The sequence below is a fragment of the Vigna angularis genome, chromosome 1 (genome assembly GCF_016808095.1).
Source record: "Vigna angularis cultivar LongXiaoDou No.4 chromosome 1, ASM1680809v1, whole genome shotgun sequence".
NCBI lineage: Eukaryota > Viridiplantae > Streptophyta > Magnoliopsida > Fabales > Fabaceae > Vigna > Vigna angularis.
The window spans coordinates 61281357-61306714 of NC_068970.1; the positions used below are offsets into that span (position 1 = coordinate 61281357).

A 25358-nucleotide genomic window follows, 5' to 3' on the forward strand; every position below is an offset into this window, starting at 1 on the left:
ATAATTATAATTTTTTATAAAAATATTTATATTGAAGAAACTAAAATATTTACTTTTGATATTGAATATTTAATAATATTATGCGTAATTTTTTATTATTTTATAAAAATAATTAACGAAAACAGGTAAGAGTACAAATATATATCTATTACACGATAAGGATGAAACAAAAATTTGATAGTTTGGATATGAAAATAAAGATGGTTTTTTTTCTCTAAAAATGAATATCTGATCACGAAATCTATCATAGTCCCACCGTAACACAAATTATCTCAAAGCACATTTGTTTGAATCAATTTGTATTAGATCGGGTAAAATTACAAAGCTTGCTTCTTAACTTTTTTTAATCCATAATTGTCCATTAAAAATAAAATCATAAATAATTTATATTTCAATATAATTAATTGACTATTGCATTTTGCTTTAAATTCTCACTATCACTGTACCAACTCTAGAAATACCAAAATGCCAACTCTAGAAATATCCCAATCAATGGATTACAAATAAATTACGCAATTCTCCTGCTACATTTTTGTTAGATTTTAAGTGAAAATTAAGTATTTCCTGACAAAGATATTAAAATTAGTTTCAAAAGTCTCATCCCGATCTTTTTCAAAGTTAACTTAGGTGCTAAAACAAAAGGTGTCTAAGTTAGTTTCGAATCATGAACATCGAAAACCACATTACATTTGAAAGAAACACATTCATTGTAATAGTGACCTGGTTTATAAATAATTGGTGTCTTAAAAGAAAGTGGGTTCATATTTTGCTAAAGGACTCAAATTATACATTAGAAATTTTACTACTTTAGTATCAACAAGTCCAAGCCACAGACCAAAATGAAGGTGGCCCCCTTCAAGCATTCTATTCCTTTGATAAAAAAATAACACATCTACTTTCGAAATAGTGTGTGTTCCCTTTGTCAAAAAATCTCAATCCCCCTACCTCCAAAATATTGCATTATGACTAACATTTATATCCCTCTGTCAAGATTTACATATTGGGCTTAGTATACTTCAATTCCCCACAAGCAGAGCCGTAGCCATTATAAATTTTAGTCGAAAACGCAGTTGAAAAATAGTTTAAAATTAAGTCACTGATGAGGAACCTATTAGGCATTTTAGGTATAACACAAAACCTCATTTGCATTCCTTACAATAATTCTTAGTTGAAGGTGACAAACTTCTTGGACCAAACCTTGAAGTGGCCTAAACTTTCTGAGGCCATCTGTATTCTATCTCACGGTTGGAAAAATGGAAAAAACAGTTAACCAAATACGAAAATCTCGTGAGTGTATATGAAAAGAAAATTCATTAGTAAACATCAATGTTCAATGCAGATCACTTATAATTTTCCCCCCATTTATTCTGTTTACCATATACACAAGTAACTAACCTGTAACTAGTATCATCAACAATCAGATGAAGTTCAATCAACTGTACATTTATAGGATTTACCAGAAATTGTCATCAACGGATGATGGGTCATAATCTTCTTCCATCTCCAGCTCCACCTCAGGCTCTGGAGACCCAAATTCAGTCATTTCAATGTCTGCGAGATTCTTCAAATCAACCACAGAAAGCTCGTCCAGACGCCTGACAACCAAGTCTGCAGCCCCAAGCTCATAGACAGGATGCTTACTAGCAACAGCCACACATTTCATCCGCGCTTCGTGTGCAGCCTCCACTGTTAGATTGGAGTTTCCAAACACAATGCACCTCTCAGGTATTAAGTTCAAAAGCTGTGCAGCATAAACAAACATTTCAGGATCAGGCTTTCCCCTGTGAACATCCTCTGCCGCCACAACGACACTGAAATTGTCCTCAATCCCGATCTCCCCTATAGCGGACTCAATAGCCTTCCTAGGACGCGTGGAAACCAATGCCATTGGTATCTTATAATGCATTAAAACACTAACAAATTCCTTGGAACCAGACATGAACCTATATATCCCACCCTGTAAAGCTTGGTAGATTTCTTCCTTTCTATTAGCCATTCTTCTTAATTGCGCCGGATCCCTCGACCAACACAGAACTTCTGAAATTGCCTGTTCATTCTTCATGCCTTCTACTCTCTTGAGGATAAAAGCAGGAGGAGAAGGTTTGCCTTCTTCCTGGGAGAGTGCCAGCCAAGCCTGCTTCTCTAAATCAGGATTGTCCTCAACAAGAACTCCCTCCCACTCAAATATAGCACCCAACCAACCACACCCCATCCTCTCATGCCGGAGCAACGGATTCCGGAGGGAGGGGTTATCGGCTCTATTAGCCGGAGGCCACGAATCAGGCCTTTGATCAAATCCACTATCAATCCTCCTATTATCTCTATTGGGCAATTTCTCTTCCCTGTAAGCATGTGCTTCTCTTGTTAACTCCACAGCCAAGGCCTTAATTGATGAGAACATAACCCTATCTTGCTTATCAGATTTAGGCAAAGTCAAAGAAACCACAATCCTTCCACAACCAAGAAACTCGGTTGTTGGCAGCCGACAAGAATTCAAAGATTTTCGTTTAACAGATACATCCCTGGCCAAAATTCCACCAAAAATTGGACGGTGGCCAAGGAGTGAAGTTGCGGCAATTGATTCAACCATTTTTCACTTACCTAATTGAATTGAGTTCCGCAAAAACGAGGGGACCAACCAATTATCAAATTGACAGAGTTCAAAAGTAACCAATGCTGAAGAAAGAACTTCAATCCAGATTCCCAGACCCAGATTACTATATTCCAGAAAACGACATCATCTTGGGCAAAACGACACCAGTACAATCGCAACTTTATCGTCAAGAAAAAAATGGCCTTCACGAAAAAAAAAAGCACACCAATTACTCTAATCTCAAAAATAGCTAACCAGAATATAAATAAATAAACAAAAATAAAATGCGCACAACAGTGGAAAGTGAAGGCATAAAAGCGAACAAGAAAAAAGAAAAGAAAGAATGTAAAGAAATCAGTTAGAGCGTTGGAAAGAGAAAAGAGAATGAAGAAGAAACCTGAAAGAGAAAGGAAGCGAACGGGGGAATGAGAATGAACCAACGTGAATCTCTTTTCTTCTCTTTTGCCAAATTTTCGGAGAAGCTTTTTCTATACGTTTCCTTTTTCTATTTTTATTTTTGTTTTCTGAATTTGATTCTGATTTTTAAGCAAGTGTGGTTTATAAATCAAGTTGGGCGAAGAAGAGATATAGAGAGAAAGCACGCACGCACGGTACCCGAACATTGAAGAAGAAACCATCCACGCTGGCAAAACCTTCGGTGATCATTGGCACACGTTTCGTCACAAGATGAAGTCACGTTAAACTATTGGGTAACCGATGGTGGTCATATCATTACCTTTTTTTTTTCTTCAATTAAACAATCTTATAAACGCATTTACACTTGCTGAAACAGTGTTTTCCGTTACGACACTCAACTACCTGTCTGAATAATTTTCAACTTTGGAAGAACTAAAAATGGGTTCAAACCTCCTGGACATAAATAGGGATCACTTGAAAATAATTATTTTGTAAAATAATTATTAAATTGAATCTAAACATTTAACATTAAGTATATTAAATATTTTTATAACTCCAATATTTTAAGCACATTTAATGTGATAAGTGAAGAAAATATCTCCACCTTTTCACATATAATATATTTTTTACATCTCAATTCAGCTTTACCATATATTTATTCTAATTCCCTGGTGGTTTAAATTTTTTTATTATACTTTTATAAACTTTGAAGACTAACTCCCACCAATCCAATAGTCAAATCGACAAGTATTCATACATGTGTGCTTTTTCTAGTTTACACGTTCAACACGTGCTGGTTGTGTTTATATATGTGTATAATTTGAATATGCATAATTATTTATATATGAATGTGTAATATTAAAATGTACATAATAATGCATATTTTATAGTATTAAAATATAATAGATAAATGATGAAAAGAATTATATAAAATATAAAATATATTGAAACAAAATATTTAACTAATATAGTTTAATTATATGTTTGATCAGTCCTTCAACCAAAATCCAAAAGTGAATTAATGATATTATCCCTAATCATATAATAACAGAGTCAAACAAAAGGATATGTTAACAAATTTAGGCACAGTTGACTTTAAATATTATAGTTGACAGGATTATATACATATTTTTCTAACTTCTGAATAGATTTGTTAAATTGGACTAAAGTGGGCTTGGGCCAAAACACAACAACAAACTGAGTATTTCTTCCTGCAACCCAATTTCTTTTTCTGCTGCCCTTAAATTAAGAAATCTCAACTTTGACACACAATTTAATAAATGTCCTTCTGATTCAATTTATGTGCCAATGGTGGTCCAATTAAATAATTTTACTTTGCGTACTCATTTTTAATATTCAAACCTATTTTTCGCATTTCAGGAGTGTCAAAACTTCTCATTCCTCACACTTCATCTTTCCACTTTTTTCTTTATAGTAATATTTGGATACTTAATAAATTTTTACACCCACTTACATTGATTGTTTTATTTTTTAATTTCTTTTTTCTTTGTAAATATAAAAATTATTTCTTTTTAATGACTGAAATATTTTTAAAAATAAATGTTCAAATGGTGTAACTAATATAAAAAAAACATTTTCTTTCTCTTTTCTATGTGAATTTCTTTTGTTTTTATGTCATGCATGTTCAGTATATTTACTAGTATTATTTGTGACACTAAAGTTATAAACAAACTAAAAAAAATCATAATATAATATTTACTTTTTCAGAATTATCTTTGTTTTTACTCTCTTTCTCATCACACTAAATTTCATTCATCATTCATCTCAAACACCAACTATACACTTAATAATTCTATCATACACATTCATACAACTTTCTTCTTATGGAAGACAACGTTGGAAATCGCTACACCTGATGACTTAGTTTTACATTGGAAGTTGTTGTCTGATAATTTTAGTTAAAAAAATCTCATAAGAAGTTATTAAGCTACTACACGATTTAAGTTTTTTCAAATTTTATGAAGAAGTCGTTTTCATGTCGTATGACTTTACTTTAGAAGTTATGGAAGACCAACACGACCAGTCTTGTGCCTGGTAATTTTTTAGTGAAATGTCCATTTTGATAATTATAAATAAAAAATGTCTCATTGATGTATAAAAACCCAAAACTAACTAAGGGTTTTTTGCCCTCCCCAAAATTTAAAATGAGTCTTACATATATTTGTGTTAAGTGTGTTAACTACTCATTGTGTGACTTTTATATGTTTACAATTATGGATTGATAATAAACACGCGTTAAAACTATCTCCAAAGGTAAATACACTTGTTTTTGTAAAAATATTATTTTTGTGATAATAATATTAAGCAAATTTTGAGTCATCATACATGCATTAATATATTGGAAGCATTTCTCCACCATGCATGCATCTAAATAATCTTAAATCCCATTAAATCCCATCATTCCCTGTTGAACCCAAACACTATGTATTTATCCATCCCAAGTGCAATACAATGTTTTTTTTAAATGAGTGGGACAAATTTGCCCATAAATTACGTAAAGGAACAAGTTAGAAAAGCAAAAAGTGATGTTGTCAATGATATATATATATATATAACAATTAAATGTGTTAGGATCATTAAATTTTATTAGCCAATTTATTAAAATGATCTAATTAATTTAAATCTATAACCAATGGTATATATGTCATAAAAGATTAATTGCATAAAGATCATAAACAATAGTTTAATTTGATGAAGGGTCAAATTAAAAACATTGAAATTTGACAAATATTACATAAATGGGTCATCATAAGAGAAAATCAATACGGAACCTAAGGTGGTATACAGTTAGAAGATCAAATACCTTTGACCTACGTTTTTCCCCTGATCAATCTAGTATGTTCTACAAGGCCTTGGAGTTTGCATAATTAATTAAAGGGTTTAATTTTTCATTTGTTATTGATATGTATTGGGTGCATAATTTAATGGTCATGAGTCTTGACAGACTTCATTTATTTTCTTTTTGACTTGCACATTTATGTAATTTGTTGGCAAATATGCCATACTCATGTAAAAAAAGCTCAAGATAATACCACGTGCCACCATGAAAGGCTTTTCATCTCAACACCAAAATCCTTCACTCGCATCGCAAAAATTATATATACAAGTTTCAACGGTTAATCGTTACCTTATATATAGTCAATGTGGGGCTTCCAACACACCCCTTGACGTCGATGTATATACATTTCGAATGTGAGAGTAGACATTAATGGGTGAGACATGACTCTAACTCATATCTTTGATATCATGTTAAAAAATGAACTTTAAGTCTAACTAAACCTCACAAAACTAGTTTATATGGTGAGGTTTGAACACACTTGTATACTATGAAATTGTTTTATCTTTAGTCGATATGAAACTTTTAAGAGTCTCTTCAACTTACAATAACCTTTATGCAAAAACATATCACATTTGGTGGATATTTATGATTGTGTCATCTCTAGTGAAGCAAAGTGACATCATTCATTTATTATTTTATCATACGATAATGAAAAATTCTTCAACTCCAACTAAAGATATGATCACTAGTTCTACGTGAAATATCTTTCTTTTGGAAGGTGAGAATGCAATAAACCTTACATATGAAAAGACCAACGCAATTGAGGAATCATGACCATTGTTCTTTCTCTTTTTTCTCTACAATAGAGGCATAACAATGGAAATATTGTTCCATCGCAGAGAAAGAGTGTATTGAGAATTGTTTTTGTTGCTTTGAAAATTATACAAAATGTCGTATAAGCACATTGCACAAGTTGCACCATCTTTCTTATAATCACTAGTCTAATCACGTTATTTTTAAGGTTAAGTATGTGTTGTTACCAAAAATACCACTATTCATCTACACTATTAGACTAGTCAACGAGAAGAATGACTCTAAAACCGAATAACTCTAAAACCGAATGACTCTAAAACCAAATACTACAATATCTTTATTTATTTATTTTTAATTGTAATACATGGATCTTAAGTTAAAAAGTTAGAAATAAGTGTCACCCTACAATATATTATTCAGAGTAAGATATGAAATTAGACGTTAAAATTGATTTTGGATCAATTGAACGTGTCCATTTTAAATTTATAAATTGTTTTAATTACTTTAATATTTAAGAAACTTAATTGAAAAAACTAAACTTTTCTATTAACTATTTAAATATTTAATTATATAAGATATGTTCACATGTGTATAAAATAATAAAAATGTCACTGTTGTTTATATTCTTTTAAATAAAGTAAACCAATTCATCAGTGGTTTTAGTTGGATTTAAAAATTCATGTCTTATATCAAAATAAACAAAATTCAGTTATTTTATTAACTCAATGATGAATTAGTTTTATAAATTGAGTTAACTCATTCTAAGTTTCTTATAGATAAAAAAAAGAGAGTAAATAATTTATTTGATTGAGTTTTCACAACATGTTTGTTTACACATGTTAAAATATAATTAAATATATCAACAATAATTTTTAAATATCATTATCTCTTAATTTATCAATATTTTAAAGACAAAATCACACAACAATACCAAATAAAATTATGCTATTTTTTTTTAGTGAAATACCCTACTGATCTAATATCATATTAATGAATTTGGAATTAAAATCATTACATGTTTTGTAAAGACATAAAAAAGTTTCTATAACACTTTTGTATATTTTTTTAGATGTTTTAGTATTAAAGAACATTTTATCTACATATTTTCCATTAATAAATTAAAACAATAATATTCCAATGAATTTGAATCATTTACTTACAAATACGAATGACTAGGAGTTCATGATTTTTGAATGTAACCTACTCCACTTTAGATTTTTTTTATTAATTAAAAAAGAGTTGTAATAATAACAATAAATAACCGAAGAATGATACAAAACATGGTTTAGATTATAATAATAAAAATTATAAAATATATGAAACTAAATTTTAAAAGTTTAAAAAATAATAGGAGTTATATACAACATGAAAGACATGAAATTGTAGACAATGAATTAGTTGGGTTCCTCAATTGATTGTTCATAAAATGAATCATTGGATCCATTTTCTAATCCATTGTTGATAACATGAATCATTGATTGTAAAAACTAAAAGGTAAAGAAATTCCCATGAATATTAATGCTTATAATAATTTGTTTTACTTTTTATTATTTTTAATTTGTGACTGTAGCAATTATAAATATTTAAAAAACTTTAACTTTTAAGAGTTATTTGTTAGTTAATTATTATTTGATAGAATGTTAATCTTATTTTAAAGTGAATTTACCCCCAATAACACTTTGTTTTATGTAATTATTATAATGTTGTTTGTTTGTATAATTTAAACCTTTATATCAGTTAAATTTTTTACAAGTATTTAATGTTTTTCATAAAATAGTTAGCCTCCATTTGCATCATATCAACACATCTTAAAAGTTATGCAATCAAAAGTCTCAAACCACAATGTATTCCTTAATCTGAAATTAATAACTCTATTTGAATTGATTTTGATATTTTGTCTAGTTACCCTAAGACTAGAAGGTTGTATTCCTTAATATACCCTAAATTCGTGAAGAACTTGGAACTTTAGATAAATAAGAAAGTATAAAACTCTTTACATTTTTAACAGGTTGGAGACAAATTGCAAAGTTCTTCATTTAGTTTCAGACATTTCAACAAAATCCAAATTCTGGTATCACAGTGGCGGTGGGTGTAAGAATGGGGAACAGACGCTTCACTCAGGTAGCAATCAGCGACGAGGAGGACGAAACGCCTCCGCCGAAGCAGCAGTCCACCGACAGTGCCTCCGAGAACCGGTTGAAGCAGCAGCGCAAGAGGAAGAGGATGAAGCTCCAGGAAGAAGAGGAGGAAGAGGATGAAGTGGAGAAGGAGAGCGAAAAGGAGGAAGATAAGAACAAGAAGAGAAAGATCAGAGACAAGCAGGACGGAAGATCTAACGAAGAAGAGGAACCGCCGCAGGAAGACGCTAAACCCATCGGTGAACCAATTAGGGTTTCTGGAAAGGGGAGAGGCCGGAAAAAACATTTTGATTCTTTTGAGTACGACGGAAACCAATACACGCTGGTATTCATTTTTTTTTTTTCACTAGGAATTTGAGGAAAATAGTATAGACTATTTGATTTGAATGCCTAGTTTCAAATTAATTTTTCTGTTGCTAGGGCTCACGTGTATGATTGTGTTATGGAAAATAATCAATGCGCTAGATGACACCTAGAGAGTGAGAAGAGAGGAAAGAGAAATAAGTGTATGATGTATAAGAGTGTCTATATATCATCATCCTTGTGTTATTTCTAAGGGCTTTGATTTCTGCAACTTGAATCAAGTAACTACAACACAGTAGTTGTCACTAGCAGGGCATTACTGCATTTTAAGGAAAAAAATTAGTTAACGCTTGATTCTAAATCCAGTGGCAGTGTAATTTACATAATTCTTCCAAAGCCCACTCTTCGTATTTTCTGGCAACAGAGTGAGAAGTGCAGACGTTTCAGCTATGAAGGTGGCTTGTGCATTGTTTTTTAGGTTGATGGTTGATTTGTGAAAGTGGGTGCTGAAGACATTGTAAGAAAAGAAATGTGTTGTATTCGTGTGTTTTGATAACGCTTTTTCTGCAGGAAGATCCTATACTTCTCACACCTGAAGACAAAGACCAAAAGCCTTATGTGGCAATTATTAAGGTAACTTATTTTGTCAAATATATACTTTTGCTTTAAGATGACAATAATTTTCGAATGTCTGGGAACATTAAGATGTTATGACATTTGGCAATCTGCCTTGACATAATGTACTGGATTTTGGTGATCATCAAGGTATGTCACCATGCATTGGCGAAAATGTAATAAATTCTGTCAGTAGTACATGGAATACAAATAACAATTTCCTGCTCATTAATAATAAATTCATGTTTCTTTATTATGTGTATAATATCATATTTTTGCATTCCCATTTTGTTCCCTTATTGGAAATTCCAGGCTTGTGCTGGAGTTAGCACATTGTGTTACCTTTTTATTTTGAGTTTTGGTAACTAGTTTACCAGTTTTTTTTTTTTTTTCATGTTGTATGCATTGAATCTTGCTGAGAAGTTGAGCTGCATTGATGTTTTTTGGTCTGGTAATCCCGTTGGTTTTTGTCCTCTGTCTTGTGGGAGAGGAGAGGATGGTGTTATCTTTTCCTTTTCTACAAAATGTAGTTATAGATTATTTCTCTCTCTTAACCTTCTAATTTAGGGGTTGCTTTTTAAGGACATTACGCAATCCATAAATGGCAGCATGATGGTCACAGGCCAGTGGTTCTATCGACCTGAGGAAGCTGAAAGGAAAGGTGGTGGCAGCTGGCAATCACGTGATACAAGGGAGCTGTTTTATAGTTTCCACCGTGATGATGTACCTGCAGAATCTGTTATGCATAAGTGTGTGGTGCATTTTGTTCCCATACACAAACAGCTTCCAATTCGTAAGCTGCATCCTGGGTTTATTGTGCAAAAAGTGTATGACACAGTAGAAAGGAAACTCTGGAAGCTAACTGATAAGGACTATGAGGACAATAAACAGCAAGAAATTGATGAACTTGTTCAGAAAACTCTTCAACGTTTGGGTGAACTACATGATATCGAGCCTGAAGAACCTGTTGCTGAACAGGAAGATCTGATGAAAAATAAAAGAATCTTGAGGAAAAAGAGCATTTCACCTCTCGATGTTTCAAAAGAGGAGGAAACATCTCGTAAGAGTGACCAATCTCTGAAACCTGAAACACCGGGGAGTTGTGCAAATAATGCTTCAGAACATTATCGTATACTAGTGGATTTTAATGCTCTAACTGGAGATACCCATCGTGACAAATGTTTGGAGAAGTTGCTTCAAAGTGTTCAATTCATATTTAACTCTGATGACAGCACAAAGAAGGAAGACAAAGTAAATGACAATTCTGATGCAGTCAACAACGGGAACAATGACAAAAGTTCAGAAGTAGCAAATGAATGTAAAGACAAGGCTCAACAGGTACATGGTGATATGCTAAATTGTTTTGGTGATGATTTCTTGTGTGGGATTGCTTGTTTTCTCATCTCCTTCTATTTATTTCCCTTTTCTTTGCTAGTTGAGGGTTATAAGGATTCCAGCATTTACTTTTTTTTCACTCTACAGAGTTCCAAGTCTTTTATCTGGCCAGATGTTGCTGTTCCAGCTGTAGTTGCTCTAGAAAAAGCATCGCATGATACCTTTTCATCAGATTATCAGAAATATAATCAAAAGCTACGGCAATTAGTATTTAATCTCAAGGTTAGAAGCTTCTCTTCTGATATGGATTGTTAACTTGAAACGTTTTTAAATGATGCACTTAAATGATTAAAAAAATATATTGCTGCTACATTATTGGACTTTTTTTTCTTCTATGGATATTTTGATTATAGTATTTTTTTAAAAATAATTTCTAAGATATAGAATGTGTGATAGAATGTTGACAATCTTTTCTTTGTCATATATTCCTTATGCTATCACTGATGAGTTATTGATTGTAATTTTGAAATTGGAATTATGTTTAAACTGCTTTATTTTCTCTTTTTTTGATGTAATTAACATATTTTCATATTTGTAATTCTTTCCAGTAGTTTTTAATGCACTAAAAATTATTTATGTTATGATGTTATTTTTCCCAGTTTTCAATTACGTAAAGTTTAGTTTAGCAAGATGTTTGGATTAAAGAAGGAGATGCAATCATATTCCATTGTTTGGATTGTGGAAAAAAGGGTAGCATGGCATGGAACCCAATAAAACTCTTTCCATGAAATTCTACTGCTTACCTTCATTCCCCCCCTACCCACCAAATTTTGGGTGGTATGGGAGGGAAGTGGGAACGTGTTATGATTTTTTTTGTTTGATTATAAAATGCCATTGTTTCCCTACCAAAGCATCTTTTCCTTTTCTCCACACTGCTCAGCGGCTGCAAACTTCTTCTCTCCATTATTACAGCTCATCAGCACCCTGGATTACAATATTCCGTTACTTTTACTTAAATCCCATGAGTCATATCTAAATGTGTTTTTTTCTTCATAATAGTGTGGAGTTGTAACATGAAATTAGGCTTGCTGAGCAAGCTTTGGGAAGGCTCTTTATGGTATAATCTCATAAATTGTTCTTTTTATTTTGTTTTTATTACAAAACTTATTCCCTTTTCTGTATAAGCCTGCCAAATTTCATGCCAAAACCTTTTTTGGGTAAATACCATTTGCCATTAGTTTTACACTTATGGGGGTTAATTTCTGGAATAAGTTATAATTTTAACAGTTCTGGAAGTTAGTTTCTGGAATGTATTATCACAGTTTGGATATTAATTTCTTGCTCATTACCAGAATAAATTTCAGAAATTAATTTCCTGAAACAGGGTATTTTGGAAAAAAAAAAGGTTGAAGGTGGATGCGGAAGTAATTTGCAATCGCCTTCAACTAAAATGAATTTTGCAAAACTTGCTATAGTAACTTACTCTGATGAAAGACCTAGAACAGATCAAGGAGGTGGGCTAAGTAAGTGGAGGGATGCTTACCTCCCTTCTCTATCTCTTCAGCTTAAAATAGCTTTTAGACGCTCATTACATATACTATATGTTTGGGAAAATGAGAGAAGTTAAAAGTAAAATTCTTTAATGTGATAATAATGTGAAAAACTGAATTGTATAAATTAAATATATTGTCTGTAATCCTGAAACTACCTTTCTTTCTGAATTTTTATAAATAATTTATCAAGAAAACAAAAATATACTAATTTTGGGCACACTTTCAACTCTTGTGAGCTTACAAGAATCCCATTCAAATTTTGTTGATTTTTGTATTTGAGCAGGATTGTTTAATTGAAACCAAATAAACTAAATTACTTATAATATGCTTATTGCAGTATGTATTCTTATAATGGAGAGAGAAAATAAAAAATGGCTTGCCTAACAATAATTATATTTTGTTAATTACTAATGACATAATACTAGTATACAGAGGGAGAGGGAAAAGAGGGGTCAAAGAATAGAAGGGGCTGAAGAAATCGGGGTGTATGAAAAAAATATAAAAGAAGTGGCAAGAGGAAAAAGGGGAGGGGAAAGAGAAGAGGAGCACGACATAAAGGACTTCTGGCCTGAGAAAGTGGAGAGGGGGATATGAGAATCATACATTAGGCAGAAGTGAATGGGTATATGCAGAGGAAGGGCAAAAAAATTTGAGAGGTTTATGGTTAGGCTGAGTGAAGAAGAAGTTAGTTCTTCCTCAGGAAAGGGATTTTTCCGTTTTTACTTCGTCTTCCATCTTGCAAGGAGCTCTTCTCCATCCTTAGCCACTTTTCATCTTCATTTCCTACTTCTATACTGTAACAGATGCTTTTCTTTTGAGTGAACCAAATTCAGTATAAACATTAAATAATATTAATCTTATCTATAACGATCTGGGTGCCATACATAATGCCTAAATAAATTCATTATAACTACCACTGCTCTGGAGCTTTTTTTTTTGGCTTGACATTAATATGAATATTTTCTTATATTATTTAATTCTGTAGTGATAATGATTTAGTTATATTTGCTTTTTTCCTTTTGGCAGAACAATGCAATCCTAGCACGCCGTCTATTAAATGGAGAGTTGGAACCTTCTAAAATATTGAATATGACTCCCAATGAATTGAAGGTATTTTTTTTCTATTTTCCTTCGGTGACAATTTTCTGTTGTGTGCTCTTATGATGAATTTATTCTGTAGATTTTATCTTATTATTTTCTGAATTAAACCAGCGGCTTCTTGTGATTCTTTTAGTCTTCAGCATATTATACCTATTTAACACATCCTTGGTGAAAACCTATCCTTATGTTCTCGAGCAATGTTAATCACCCTGCATTTGACCTGTTGATTTGTTTTCTTTGTATTACATGGGGCACCCTTCTTGAGTTAAATCACTCTAACATTGGTTGTGTTTGATCATTTGGTGATAAATACAGTACCAGGTGCCTTTGTTTTACACATTTATAATCAACAAGTGCTCTTGTCCACTTTTGGGCTGGGAATTGTTTGTTGCTCGTTTCGTATTAATTTAATTTTAAGCTGGTAATATTGTAGTTTTCCTTATGGTCTACATTAGTGCGAATGTTCCAGAACAACCCAAACCTCCCCTCCACCGTGTCTTTCAAATTTTCATGGCTTTATAGTGCCATTTTTTCCTGTAGAAATTAGTGATGTTCATTACCCGTTGTTTTGTATAAATATGGGAAGGGGTTACTGGTTGAGTGTGTATGGATTGGCATGTGCTCAGCTGGGAGTTCTGTTCATTGTGGAGTCTGTGAATCAGTTTGAAAGTGGATTTGGGATCATGGGGAGTAACCAGAGCAGCCAGATTGAGAGGTGACACCAACACATTCAACCAGACATGGTGAGGGCATAGACCAGGAAGACTGACGGAAGCGAGTGGCACCATCAGGAGGTGGTTGTCAGTAGAAGAAGAGCTGGACAGCTATGATGGGTGGCTAGCACTGAAGAAAATATCTATCATGGAATGTCAACAAATAAATATCTATTCACAGATTTGGTTCTTTGGTTGAATTCTACTGATTGCATGCTCCTGATGTCGTCAAGGTATTATTTGGCTTAGTAGCATGCTACTGAAAGGAGCAGTTTTGGTGTTGAGAAATGTTGATATGGTTTGAACTTTGTCGCGGAGATGGGATCCCATTTGGTTGGAGGAGTTATTGTCTTCATGTTTTCTTCCATTAGTGTATTGGAGAAGATTTGGAGAGGGGCTTCTGTCAGAAATAACATTTCTCAGGGACTGAATTGATTTGAAAAAATATCATCTTATTGAATGTCAGCAGTTCTTTTAAATAACTAATATATCTGTTATTTATTTAATTGTGCAGTGATGGGCAAAATATGCTTTGGTCTACATTAAAGTCCTAAATTAACTGGAAATTTTGTTTTGATGTTCATGAAACCATGAACTTGTAAATTTTGGTCCCAGTTGTGTTTTTGTATGTGGTTACGATTTGTGTGCGGATTCTGCTTTATAGGAAGTACATGGTTTAGTAGGAAGTAGTTGCTACATTCTACAACAATTACAGTGTTTTGATTAATTTAATTGAATGTCCTTAAAAATATTATTCGTTTTATAACAATGCTTAGAAGTGTTTGAAGTCTCGAGTTCTCTTTTTAACGGTACAGCCGATAAATCACCATTTATTACAACTGACTCAATTTCGTAAAGCTTATTTTGTTTAGATTATTCTGACTGATGATTCTATAGCTTATTTGGTTATTCACTGAATGTTTGAATTCTAGGAGGGTTTGACTGCTGAGGAAACAAACAAGAAAGAGCCTGATGAGTCACAACAAATGCAGGTCACTTTCATTTCATACCAAAATATTATAATTTGTTAAATTGTGTAGAGATATATGTTGACTGTTAGCTTTACTTTATATGGGAAACAGATGACGGGTGCTCGATGCCGTAGATGCAGTGAGTGTAAGGTGGGCTTGAGGGATATAATCCACGCAGGCCATGGTGATCGATATCAGGTTTGCGCATCATGTTCAACTGAAATCTGAAATTTCAAAACCATCTCCTATGCGTTACATAGATTTGCTTGATTGTTGCTCTGCTTGTGCAGCTGGAATGTATTGCCTGTGGTCATTCCTGGTTTGCCTCCCGTGATGAAGTGTCTGACCTGACTTTAGATGCATCAGATTCAAAAAGAAGTGTAGGTACAGCGCCATGGGCCACTGCAAAATTTGAAGATGTTGAGAAGAAGCTGGTTAGTCCCCGTGAATCTGAAAAGAATGACATATTTAAGAAAACAAGTGAAGCATATATGCCAGTTTTGGATTCCCAGAAATCGTTTGGCAAGTCTAGGAAAGATGAAAACGTCCAAGCTTCAAAACAGGTTGACTAGTGACTAGGAATGGTTATTCTATGCTATAGCTAGTTTTAGAATTTTTATGGTACTGATGGTAGCAAAAGATTGTATATACTTCGCCTTAAATAGAGCCATTGGTTATCTAATAAATAGAGCCATTGTTTATCTGTACAGCTTAAGTACATGTAAATGCTTATGTAGAGTGCTACTATAGCCATTTATCATAGTTATTGTCCTCGAACATCTTATTGGGTGTGATGATGTTTCACGTTTCATATTGTATAGCAGCGTTGAACATTGTTGAACAATGACTGTATAAAGCTTCATTGGAGATGAGAAAACAAGAAAGTTTTGATGTAAAACTATGAAAGTATAGCAGATGGAATGAAAAAGAAGTGGTTATCTGGAATAATATATGAAGAAGAGTGATATTACCGGACATTTGAAGTTGAGAAGGAAGGTGAATAAAGAGAATGGAAGCAACTAGCAAGCCAATGGAGTGAAGTCACCCTTTTCACTTTGTGACTTTCCAAATAATTAAGAGTTACATTAAATAACACATAAACTAAACCTTTCATACCACACTATTCTTCTAACACTATTACAAGCCTCGCAACCCCACTTGTAAATTATCTTTATTGTTATCATCCTTAATATTATAGGTTATGGTTGATCGTGAAGTTCTTTATTCCTTTTAACTTCTCATATTTATTATTATTATTATTATATTTTTTTAGCAACCACCATCATGTGCTTGTCACTCATTCACCATTCTTTACTACTATATTATATCATTATCATTATAATTTTTATTCTCATAATCCTTAATTTCATCGAAATCGCCACAATCACCATTGGTTGTTGGTGTCAAAATAGGCAGTCTGTCTCGACTGATAAGTAAAGTAGTAAAAAGGTGTTGGTTTAATCTGACCCGTATTTATCACTTATGATTTTCATGTCTTCGACATTATATCAAGTCATTGGACTATTTAAAAATAAATAAATATGCAGTTAAAAGTATTTTGAAATGTAAAATATAAAATTAAATATGTATTTTAAAGTCAATTAGCATTAATGAAATTAATTTAATTTTTAGATTAACTATTTTTCTTGAAATAATACTAAATTTTTCTTGAGGTTATATTAATCTCAAGTGGTATAAAGCTGAGATGTATAAATAATATGTACGAAAACCTGAAAGATTTATTATTACGTATAGTGTTTCTAAGGATAGAGAAAGTAGTTTTGAGTAAAATGATATGGTTAAATTGTGTTTTAGTTATTCAAAATGCATGTTATATATGTCAAGGTTATGTTTTAGGTATATTGCATGTGAAATATGTAATATGGATATATGTAGTTTTTTTTTATATGTTTTGGAATGGAACATTTGAAAGGATAGAAATGTGTGGTTTTTAGGTAGGGGGATTTCTTGGGTAAGAAATGGTGGAAAGTGAAATATAAGGACTTTGTTTTGAAAGAGAGGGGAAAGTAGATTCGTCCATAAGATTTTTGGTGTAAAATTTTTGGTGAGTAGGAGAAGTTTTAGTCCCGTAGAAGCGAATGACTGGTAAACTTTGTGTGTTAGTATAGTTGGTAAACTTCGTCTCTAAGTCTCTCTTAGAGACCATTGGAAAGTGAATTCCATTCGTAAAACTTTAGGAGTAATATGAAGTTATAGTTTTTGTGGTGAGAGACTAGTTAGTATGTTACATGCATGTTGTAGTTGAAAACCTGATATTTGTTTAATTATTCGAGAACGAAAGACTGAAAACTTTATGAGAATATGTAACAGTTGTGAAAATAGTTTGAGGCAACTTTGTATGAGTCAATGCCTTATTTCACTAGTGTGTGAGATCACGAATGGTTGCATTATTGCTTTGATGACATGTTTTGAGTTAGGACATGATCATGGATCGAGTTAAAATGTTGGTTGATGTAATTATCTTTTTTATATTGTTTAGTTGTGAATTGTGATAATAAAGTTGATTGTTTGTATGTTAAATTACTCTTATTTATTTGTGTGTGATGGTGATGATTGTATTTTTATAGGGAGCATATGTATGATAAAATAGATGTAAATAGAGATGCACAACAATTAAGAGATGTGTTGAGATTTTAGTGGAGAGAGATTTATTTTGGAATAATGTATTTGAGATATTTGAATTCTATTTATAATCGAGTTATTTTATGGATTAAATTTTGAATTTTAGGTTTGATTTTGAGATTAAATAGAGATTTGATATTTTCATTCATAATTAAGTTTTTTATTATAATTCAAGTAATTTAGTAAGATGTTAGAGACATTTTAAACGTAATGTTATATATATATATATATATATATATATATATATATATATATATATATATATATATATATATATTTTGTGTGATCTAATAAACCATAAATATTTACTTATTTAAATAACTACGATGAATACTGATATTAACATACGGATGAATATGTACATATTTCATTATTGACTTTGTATTCAATTAAAAACAACAAATATTATTTATATATTTATTCTAATTAATGTGGGAATTTTTGCCTAAGAAGGAATTTGAAAACACCAATGTAAAAAGATATATTTATTACCTCTAATAATTATGTAACATCTTTTTATTATTATTAATTTTATTTGTCATTAATTACCATTTTATTGCGATCCTTATCATCACTACTATTACCTTTTATCATTATTTCTATTATTACTATTATGATATCTTATTATTTTTTTATCCTTATAATTAACACTAACATTCTATTAAATTAATACTTATTTTTTTCTCACCTTGAAATCATACTTTTATATTCTTTATTGTCTTAGTATATAATAACCATCAATTACATTATTAAAAAACATCATTAAAATTCATAATGGTAAAACATATTATAACAGCTGAAAACATTCCAAAAAGAAAGTGTATTATATCAATATTGATTGAACTCTACTTTTTTTTTTTTACATAAGATCATTTTATGTAAAGATAATCCTTTTACATTTTTTTTTCTAATTTTTGAATTTAGTACACACTTTTTTTAAGTAAGAGAAACTTTCTTTCGTTAAAGTGTATAAATTAATTTTTTATTTACTTTTTTTATTGATAATGTAAATACCAATTTTTTTTTTAAAAAAAAGCATGCTAGACTCAACATTCTTATAGAAGTATAGTTTTTGAGAATTTTCATGAAGTGTTTGCTCTCCTTAAATTTTAAGAAAAACAGAAATTTTGTCACGATAACATGAAAAACCCAAATGGTAAAAGCATGAAACAAAGAGTCCAAGATTCCGTGAGTTTGATGTGAGTCATTGAATTTGGGTTCTTCTCCGCCAAATCCAATCACATGCAAAGACCCTTCGTTGTCTTTGACCACCTCTCACCCCTATGCCATAAATAATAATTAAATAAAGTTTTTCCCTTTGTCCTTATTCATCTCACTCCAATTTACACTTCTATCCTTCCTCTTCCTGCCATGTAAATTTTTCTGGATGATACTTTCACAACATTTTTTTGACAATATTTAAATATCATCTACGTTATGTTATTCTGTGATTGGTCTATGTTGTATTTATGATTATTATTATTGATTGTAGAGTAATTTTAGACCAATCATAAAATGACACGTAAATGATATTAAAATGTTGTCAAAAAAATGTTGTTAAAATATCATTATCCTTTTTCTATAAGATGTGAAAAGCAACAAATCACCCTTTATATAGAAAATCTTCATACAACATATTTACGACACCACTTTAATCTGAGTTTTGGCCAAACATCTTTCAACTCCTTTACTCATACAATTACTTGCCTTGCCCGATAGGGAAATAACAAGAAGGCCATATATTATTGCCAATAAATTTACCATAGCAAAACTGCAGATCTGATTCTCAACATTATTGCTGTTTATTGTTAAATCTCTTACTATTTATTATCATTGTAAATGCATGATACACCCATTTAATTATTCGATGATTGTGGGATTCCGTTCTTGATAAGTTCATGTTATATCTATCTGCCATTCCCGAAAACATAAGATAATGTTATGTTTCAGAAAATCACCTCAAAGTGTCACTGTTACTGTTGTAAGACTACTTACTGCGTGAAATTCCAATGTCACCCTTCTCTTTCTGCACTGAATACTAAAGCCAAAGGTCGTTCCTCGATGGTCTCATTTGTCATCTCACGAGGCCACTCTCGATTCTTTCTCGGGTTGCTCGCTTGCTTTGCTTAGATCACTTGTCCAGTGGGACACAAACAATATTAAATACTAAAGAAATCCAAAAAATAAAACCAGCTTCTTATGATGGTGCTTCAAGAGCATGGCTTTGTTTTAGTAGGGTCATCATGTGCATTAACCTTGTGGTAGTAACTATAGTATGCAGTAGCTTGCTGTGGTTTCTCTCTCTTTTGTTACATATTTATCTTGGATGTGAGAGAGAGAGAGTTCATTGCTTCTCTCTCTTGCAAGTGTAGCTTCCGGTACTGTTTCTAACAAAGCTTTTTGGCACCATTTGCCATGTTTCACTGCTCCTTCTGTTGTGTTGTGTGCTAGCTTGCCTCTGGTGTCTACAACCCACTTGTGCCTTTTGTGGATACCAATTTTGAGTCACAAAAAAACACAATGGCCCGGTACTTTTGACTCTTTGATCAAATGGGTTGGTTTCATGAGTTGTTCTCCTGCACCCTTTATGCTCAAGTTTAGAGATTTATGATTCTGCATTGAAGCTGCTTCGTGGGTTCTCTCCTTTTTCTTCAGTTTACTTCTCCAAGATCTACTCTTGTATGCCCTTTTCCCCCTTTTTTATTTATTTTAAAAAAATTCCCTCTTTCTTTGCGTTTCTCCTTGTTTTGGTTTGGTATCATAATCATTGTGTACTTTATTATTGTTTTTAATCAAGTTTTGTGCAACACTCATCCGTGTCACTTTACTCACATTTGGGTGTTATGGAGATCATACAGTGTTCTTTCCAGCTTTTTCCTTTTCCTTTTGCAATTATTTGGCCCCCAACAGATCACAAGGCGTTTCTTTTTCGGTGATTGGAATCAATATTGTTCTTTTTTATTATACTTCTTTTTTATAATCTAACTAGAACCAATTATTTTCTAGGGCACTGTTGAGACGTGGCCTTTACAATAATGGTTGTTCGCAAGGTCACTATTGTCATTGCAAAATAGCATGTTTTAATGAGAATGTAGAAAAGTGTTCTACAGTGTTTAGACTGTCTGATACCGCTTCTTAATTGCAATCAACAATTTGCTTTATGCAATATCTTCCTGCGTCAATTGTTATTTTTCATCTCCTGAATTGAAATTTTTGGAGCTGAACACGTTGTTGATTATTATAGCCGAAGTTTTGTTGTAATTTATATGCACTCCTCAATGGATGCTATGGCCCTTTTTTTAATTTCCTCAATGGAAGATCTCCCTTGTATTCCGGGTAATTGTAGACATCAGATTTAAATTTTGTTAGATGATAGGTTCCATGCTGCATTTTGTCAACTTTGTAAAGTGGACTTTGTTCTGTTTGAGTGTGTTGCATTGCACAAACTAATATATGTTTTTTTTTTCTTGATGATATTGCAGGTCTTTGGATTCATCAATGGGACAAGAGTTGGAGCTGGATCTTGATGACAAGTCTTCAGTGGGTCTGAGTCCAAATACTGTTCTTCCATCTCATCAATACTGTGTGAATGTGAAGAAGATATCAAAGAAAGGGAAACCCTCTGGAAAAGATGAATTTTTTACTCTCAAGGAGGGCTTTGCTGAGATCAAATTTGCTCGCTTCCGCAGTTCTTCGTGTAAGAATCATCTCACTAAACCTCATGGATTGGAAGGTAATATAGAAACCAGGCCCACTTCCATGTATCGGAGTTCAGAAGAAGTGAAAAGCAGAAAGAAAATGGGCACCATGGTAGAGGGAAGGAAAAAGATAGAAATTTCAAGGAGAAGTGATGCCTCCTTCACAGGTAGCATTGTTGATTCGTTGTGTGGTTCAGATGATGAAGGTTCTGGGGTTAGATCTCCAGATAGCTTTATTGAAATTTGTATAAATTCAGATGTTAAAAATAAGAACTCTACCACAGCACGAGGGAGAGTTTCTACAAATTTGAAGCCCAGAAGTGATAAAGTTGCTGATTCTGTAAGCAATGGCAATTGTTGTGTTGAAAAGGACACAGTCCACTCGCTTCAAAAGTCATTCTCGGCTAAGGCAGAAGTCTCTCACTTGCCATCTCCATTGGGAAGTGATTGCTCATCAAGCGCAAGTCCAAAAGTCCAATTCATCCATAGCAGGAAAAGGCTGAATCACTTCACAAAGTCAAAATCACTGAGAAGTCCAGTGAGTCAGGTACCGGAGAGTAATGATATCAAATCAAACGAGAAAGCAAACATTGCAAGAAATAGGACTTATCAGAAATCACTGTTAAATGACTTGTCCAAAACAGGAAAGCATTCTGATATCATTTCTGAGTTTATCAACAGAGAAATCCAGTATTCAGGTATAGCTTCTTCACCAGTTCACCTGCATGGCAATCTCAAGTTCGAAAATAAACATGGAGTGCCGTTTTTTGAGTTCAAGGTGAAGTGCCCTGAAGATGTGTTTGTGGCCAAGACATGGAGAACAGGTAATGCTTTCAACTGGGTATATACCTTTCATTCCATTGATAATAGAAAGAAGAGCAATGCTACTGGGTTGGGATACCATGATTTTGACAAAGATTCCTCAACAGTTGCACAGATGCTAGTTTCAGGTAATTTATGTTCTGAACTAGAAGGCAAAGTATTTGACAACTCTATGGTGTCAGAATTTGTGTTATACGATTTTACACACTCAAGACAAAGCGTTTCGCATGAGAAGAAGTCTTTCAGTGAACCAGATGCTTCTAAAACTCTGAAAGCTTCCCATATTGGATGGAAAGAAGAAACTATGGGGTTGGATGAGAACCGTGCAGTAAAAAACAAACCTCAAGACAAATCTCCACTGAGCAATGTTGAATTTAATGATTTAAGTTCTTTTCCTTGCTCATCCGCAGAATGCCATTCAAACCTTGAAATTGCTGCCATTGTCTTGCAAATTCCGTTTTCCAAGAGAGAAAGCTTGAAGTACAAAAGAGGGGACATAATGAGTGGTAAAGAACATTCCAACATAAGAGATCTATCTGCCGAAATAGATAAAAAGAGTCTTCATCACAGCAAAATCCAGGAACAGGTGAAGGTGGTAATACCAACTGGTAATCATGGTTTGCCAAATGCTGAAAGCCAGGGACCCTCATCGTTACTTGATCGACTGCGACACGGTGGAGGTTGTGACTGTGGTGGTTGGGACATGGCCTGTCCCCTTATTCTTTTAGGCAATCCTAGTATTCAATTTGCTGAGGACTGCCCACTTTTTGAGGAACATCAACCGTTGGAACTTTTTGTTCAGGTAAAAGTTGAGTTTCACACTCTTGTTTCTTTGAAGAGACTTGAAAATTGAAAACATATGAAATAGTAAAGGGAGATTTGGTGCTTAAGGCTCTCAGGCCCTACCTAATAGGAAGACTAGTGCATATTTACATTCCAGTTCCCAGAATGGATTCCACTTTCTTGTGTAGCTATTCATTGCACCAATCAGTTAGAAGATGGTGATTGGTTTTGTTCCATATTTCTACTAAATCCTAATGCAATAACCTTTCTGGCTGAATTTGAAAGAGTTCAGAAATGGCCAACACTATTTCATTGACAATAAATGGTCAAGGAAATATTGTCTTCATAACATTCCATTGAGACATTTAATCAACCTCTTCTTAGAGATGGGTTGCACCTACTTTTCAAATATGCTGATCAAATCACATGAACATGCTCTTCTGCAAAAATAGTCTCTTTATTCATTACTTTTAGAGATTTTCTTTATCTTTTATTTTTTCAATCTGGTGGGATAAGCCCTGTCTATGGTTGCACTTTGTCTTTCTTATACCTTCTGTGCATTTTTTCCACCCAAAAAGAATATACTTCAGATAAGTTAACACAATCCAGTGCACAGTGTATGTCCCAGTAGTTGAAAGATTCCTCGAATTAGCTTAAAAAATTAGAACTCTTTCAGTTATTTTTGTTTAGCAACCATTTGATATAAAGATAGAATGCATAAAAGCAAGGGGGTATACAGGAAAAGAATTAATCGTTGGATTGAACAATGAATTAATTCCATGAGACATGCATCTATATAAAGGATTTTGATTAAAACTTTCTTATTACAGCTTTCTCTGCTTTCTTTTTAGTGTGACAGTGTTAACTTTCTTTGTTACGACATTGTTATTGTTTTTCTAATACATATTTGACCTTTTGGTGCACAGGGAACAAAAGGAAGCAGTCCTACCTTCAGCATGACAAGAATTGAAGAGGGGCATTATGCTGTTGATTTTCATGCACAGTTATCTGCTTTACAAGCATTCTCAATCTGTGTTGCCATTTTGCATGGAACTTCGGCCTCCAGCAGTGGAGGGCATGAGAAAAACCAGCAGTCATCTCAATGCAGTTCACTGAAAATGCTTCTTGAGGAGGATGCAGATTTTATTTTCAAATCAGTCACAACTGAGAAGAAAACTCGTTGCAAGAATCCAAAAGTAGCTCCTCGATCCTATGTGCTGAACCCACCCTTTTCTCCTATTGCACGTGTATAAAGAGCACACCTGACCAACCCTGCTGTAGTGATTATGTGGAAAACACATTTGTAGTGTTTGATTACATGCTACTGACATGGATTCTGATACCATGTTTGTACCATGGTTGGGAAAACACAGTATGTCATGATCTTGGAAGTGTGCAGAGGATCTTAGTGAGGATGTTTGCATCAATGTGAAGCTTTTTTTACCAGGCACAATGCCTGCATGCAGAATCTGTTGAATACTGAGAGAAAGTGCAATGGGGATGATGGCACGTTAGAGTTGTCAAAATCATTCTTTGTAATAAGATGTTTTGTTCCAGTGAATTAGGATAGAAACCAAGAATTGTTCATATTGTGTGGGATAGTTAGAATGGTGGAGGGAATACTTTACACTCAGTAGGAGATAGCATAGCAATCCTTTCTCTCTTTTTTCTTTGTATCTATTTTGATAAGACTTAGAAATTTATATAATTGGTGGAAAGTGGCTTGGAATAACTAGTAATGATACTTCTGCTTTGGTAGGCAATAAGCCTTGCAAATCTTTTTAAATAAATATTGTTATTTTTTAATCAGTATCCTTTTAATGCTTACTTCAATATATAAATTATAATACATAATTTGAAATTTGTGATTTTCATTCATCTTACTCTCTCAATTAAACATTTTTAGTATTATTTTCTTTGTATTATGAATGTTTAACATTATTTTTGCTGGTTAGTAAAAAAGTATCATCTAGAAATGTCAAAATTTTCCTTTAATCTTTATTCTTTTTACTGTTCTCAGTTTAACTGTTTATCCCTTATGATTCGTCTATGTTTATATA

At 32.7% G+C, this 25358-nt stretch overlaps 3 protein-coding genes across 6 annotated transcripts; 2 read left to right on the forward strand and 1 right to left on the reverse strand.

The window, feature by feature from the left end:
* Positions 1-1292: 1292 nt before the first annotated feature.
* Positions 1293-3149, reverse strand: LOC108346861 (5-amino-6-(5-phospho-D-ribitylamino)uracil phosphatase, chloroplastic). The gene is made up of 2 exons (XM_017585915.2): positions 2991-3149; positions 1293-2796 (listed from the first exon to the last, which is right to left on the reverse strand). Exon 2 carries the CDS (start codon positions 2588-2590, stop codon positions 1454-1456), a length of 1137 nt encoding a protein of 378 aa, XP_017441404.1. The 5' UTR covers positions 2591-2796; positions 2991-3149; the 3' UTR covers positions 1293-1453.
* Positions 3150-8581: 5432 nt separating this feature from the next.
* Positions 8582-16126, forward strand: LOC108347508 (uncharacterized). Of its 2 annotated transcripts, none has more exons than XM_052878780.1 (8): positions 8582-9086; positions 9635-9697; positions 10247-11017; positions 11162-11296; positions 13594-13677; positions 15314-15373; positions 15464-15550; positions 15643-16126. In XM_052878780.1, exons 1-8 carry the CDS (start codon positions 8721-8723, stop codon positions 15922-15924), a joined length of 1848 nt encoding a protein of 615 aa, XP_052734740.1. In that variant the 5' UTR covers positions 8582-8720; the 3' UTR covers positions 15925-16126. The 2 variants fall into 2 exon arrangements, with proteins under 2 accessions (XP_052734740.1, XP_017442280.1); XM_017586791.2 differs by having other exon boundaries at positions 10262-11017.
* Positions 16127-20134: 4008 nt separating this feature from the next.
* LOC108347729 (uncharacterized) lies at positions 20135-25030 on the forward strand. 3 transcript variants are annotated; one of them, XM_052871508.1, is made up of 4 exons: positions 20135-20674; positions 21240-21331; positions 21478-23317; positions 24225-25030. In XM_052871508.1, the coding sequence occupies exons 3-4, from the start codon at positions 21494-21496 to the stop codon at positions 24549-24551; spliced, it is 2151 nt and encodes a 716-aa protein (XP_052727468.1). In that variant the 5' UTR covers positions 20135-20674; positions 21240-21331; positions 21478-21493; the 3' UTR covers positions 24552-25030. The 3 variants fall into 3 exon arrangements, with proteins under 3 accessions (XP_052727468.1, XP_017442642.1, XP_017442643.1); XM_017587153.2 differs by lacking the exon at positions 21240-21331 and having other exon boundaries at positions 20136-20674; XM_017587154.2 differs by lacking the exon at positions 20135-20674 and having other exon boundaries at positions 20695-21331.
* Positions 25031-25358: the final 328 nt, after the last annotated feature.

Coding starts and splice junctions, on each gene's coding strand:
- LOC108347508 (XM_052878780.1), top strand. CDS start 8,721: ATGGGGAACAGACGCTTCACTCAGGTAGCAATCAGCGACGAGGAGGAC. Junction 11,018..11,161: donor GTAAAGACAAGGCTCAACAG/GTACATGGTGAT, acceptor TTCACTCTACAG/AGTTCCAAGTCTTTTATCTG. Junction 11,297..13,593: donor AATTAGTATTTAATCTCAAG/GTTAGAAGCTTC, acceptor TCCTTTTGGCAG/AACAATGCAATCCTAGCACG.
- LOC108347729 (XM_052871508.1), top strand. CDS start 21,494: ATGGGACAAGAGTTGGAGCTGGATCTTGATGACAAGTCTTCAGTGGGT. Junction 23,318..24,224: donor CGTTGGAACTTTTTGTTCAG/GTAAAAGTTGAG, acceptor TTTGGTGCACAG/GGAACAAAAGGAAGCAGTCC.
- LOC108346861 (XM_017585915.2), bottom strand. CDS start 2,590: ATGGTTGAATCAATTGCCGCAACTTCACTCCTTGGCCACCGTCCAATT.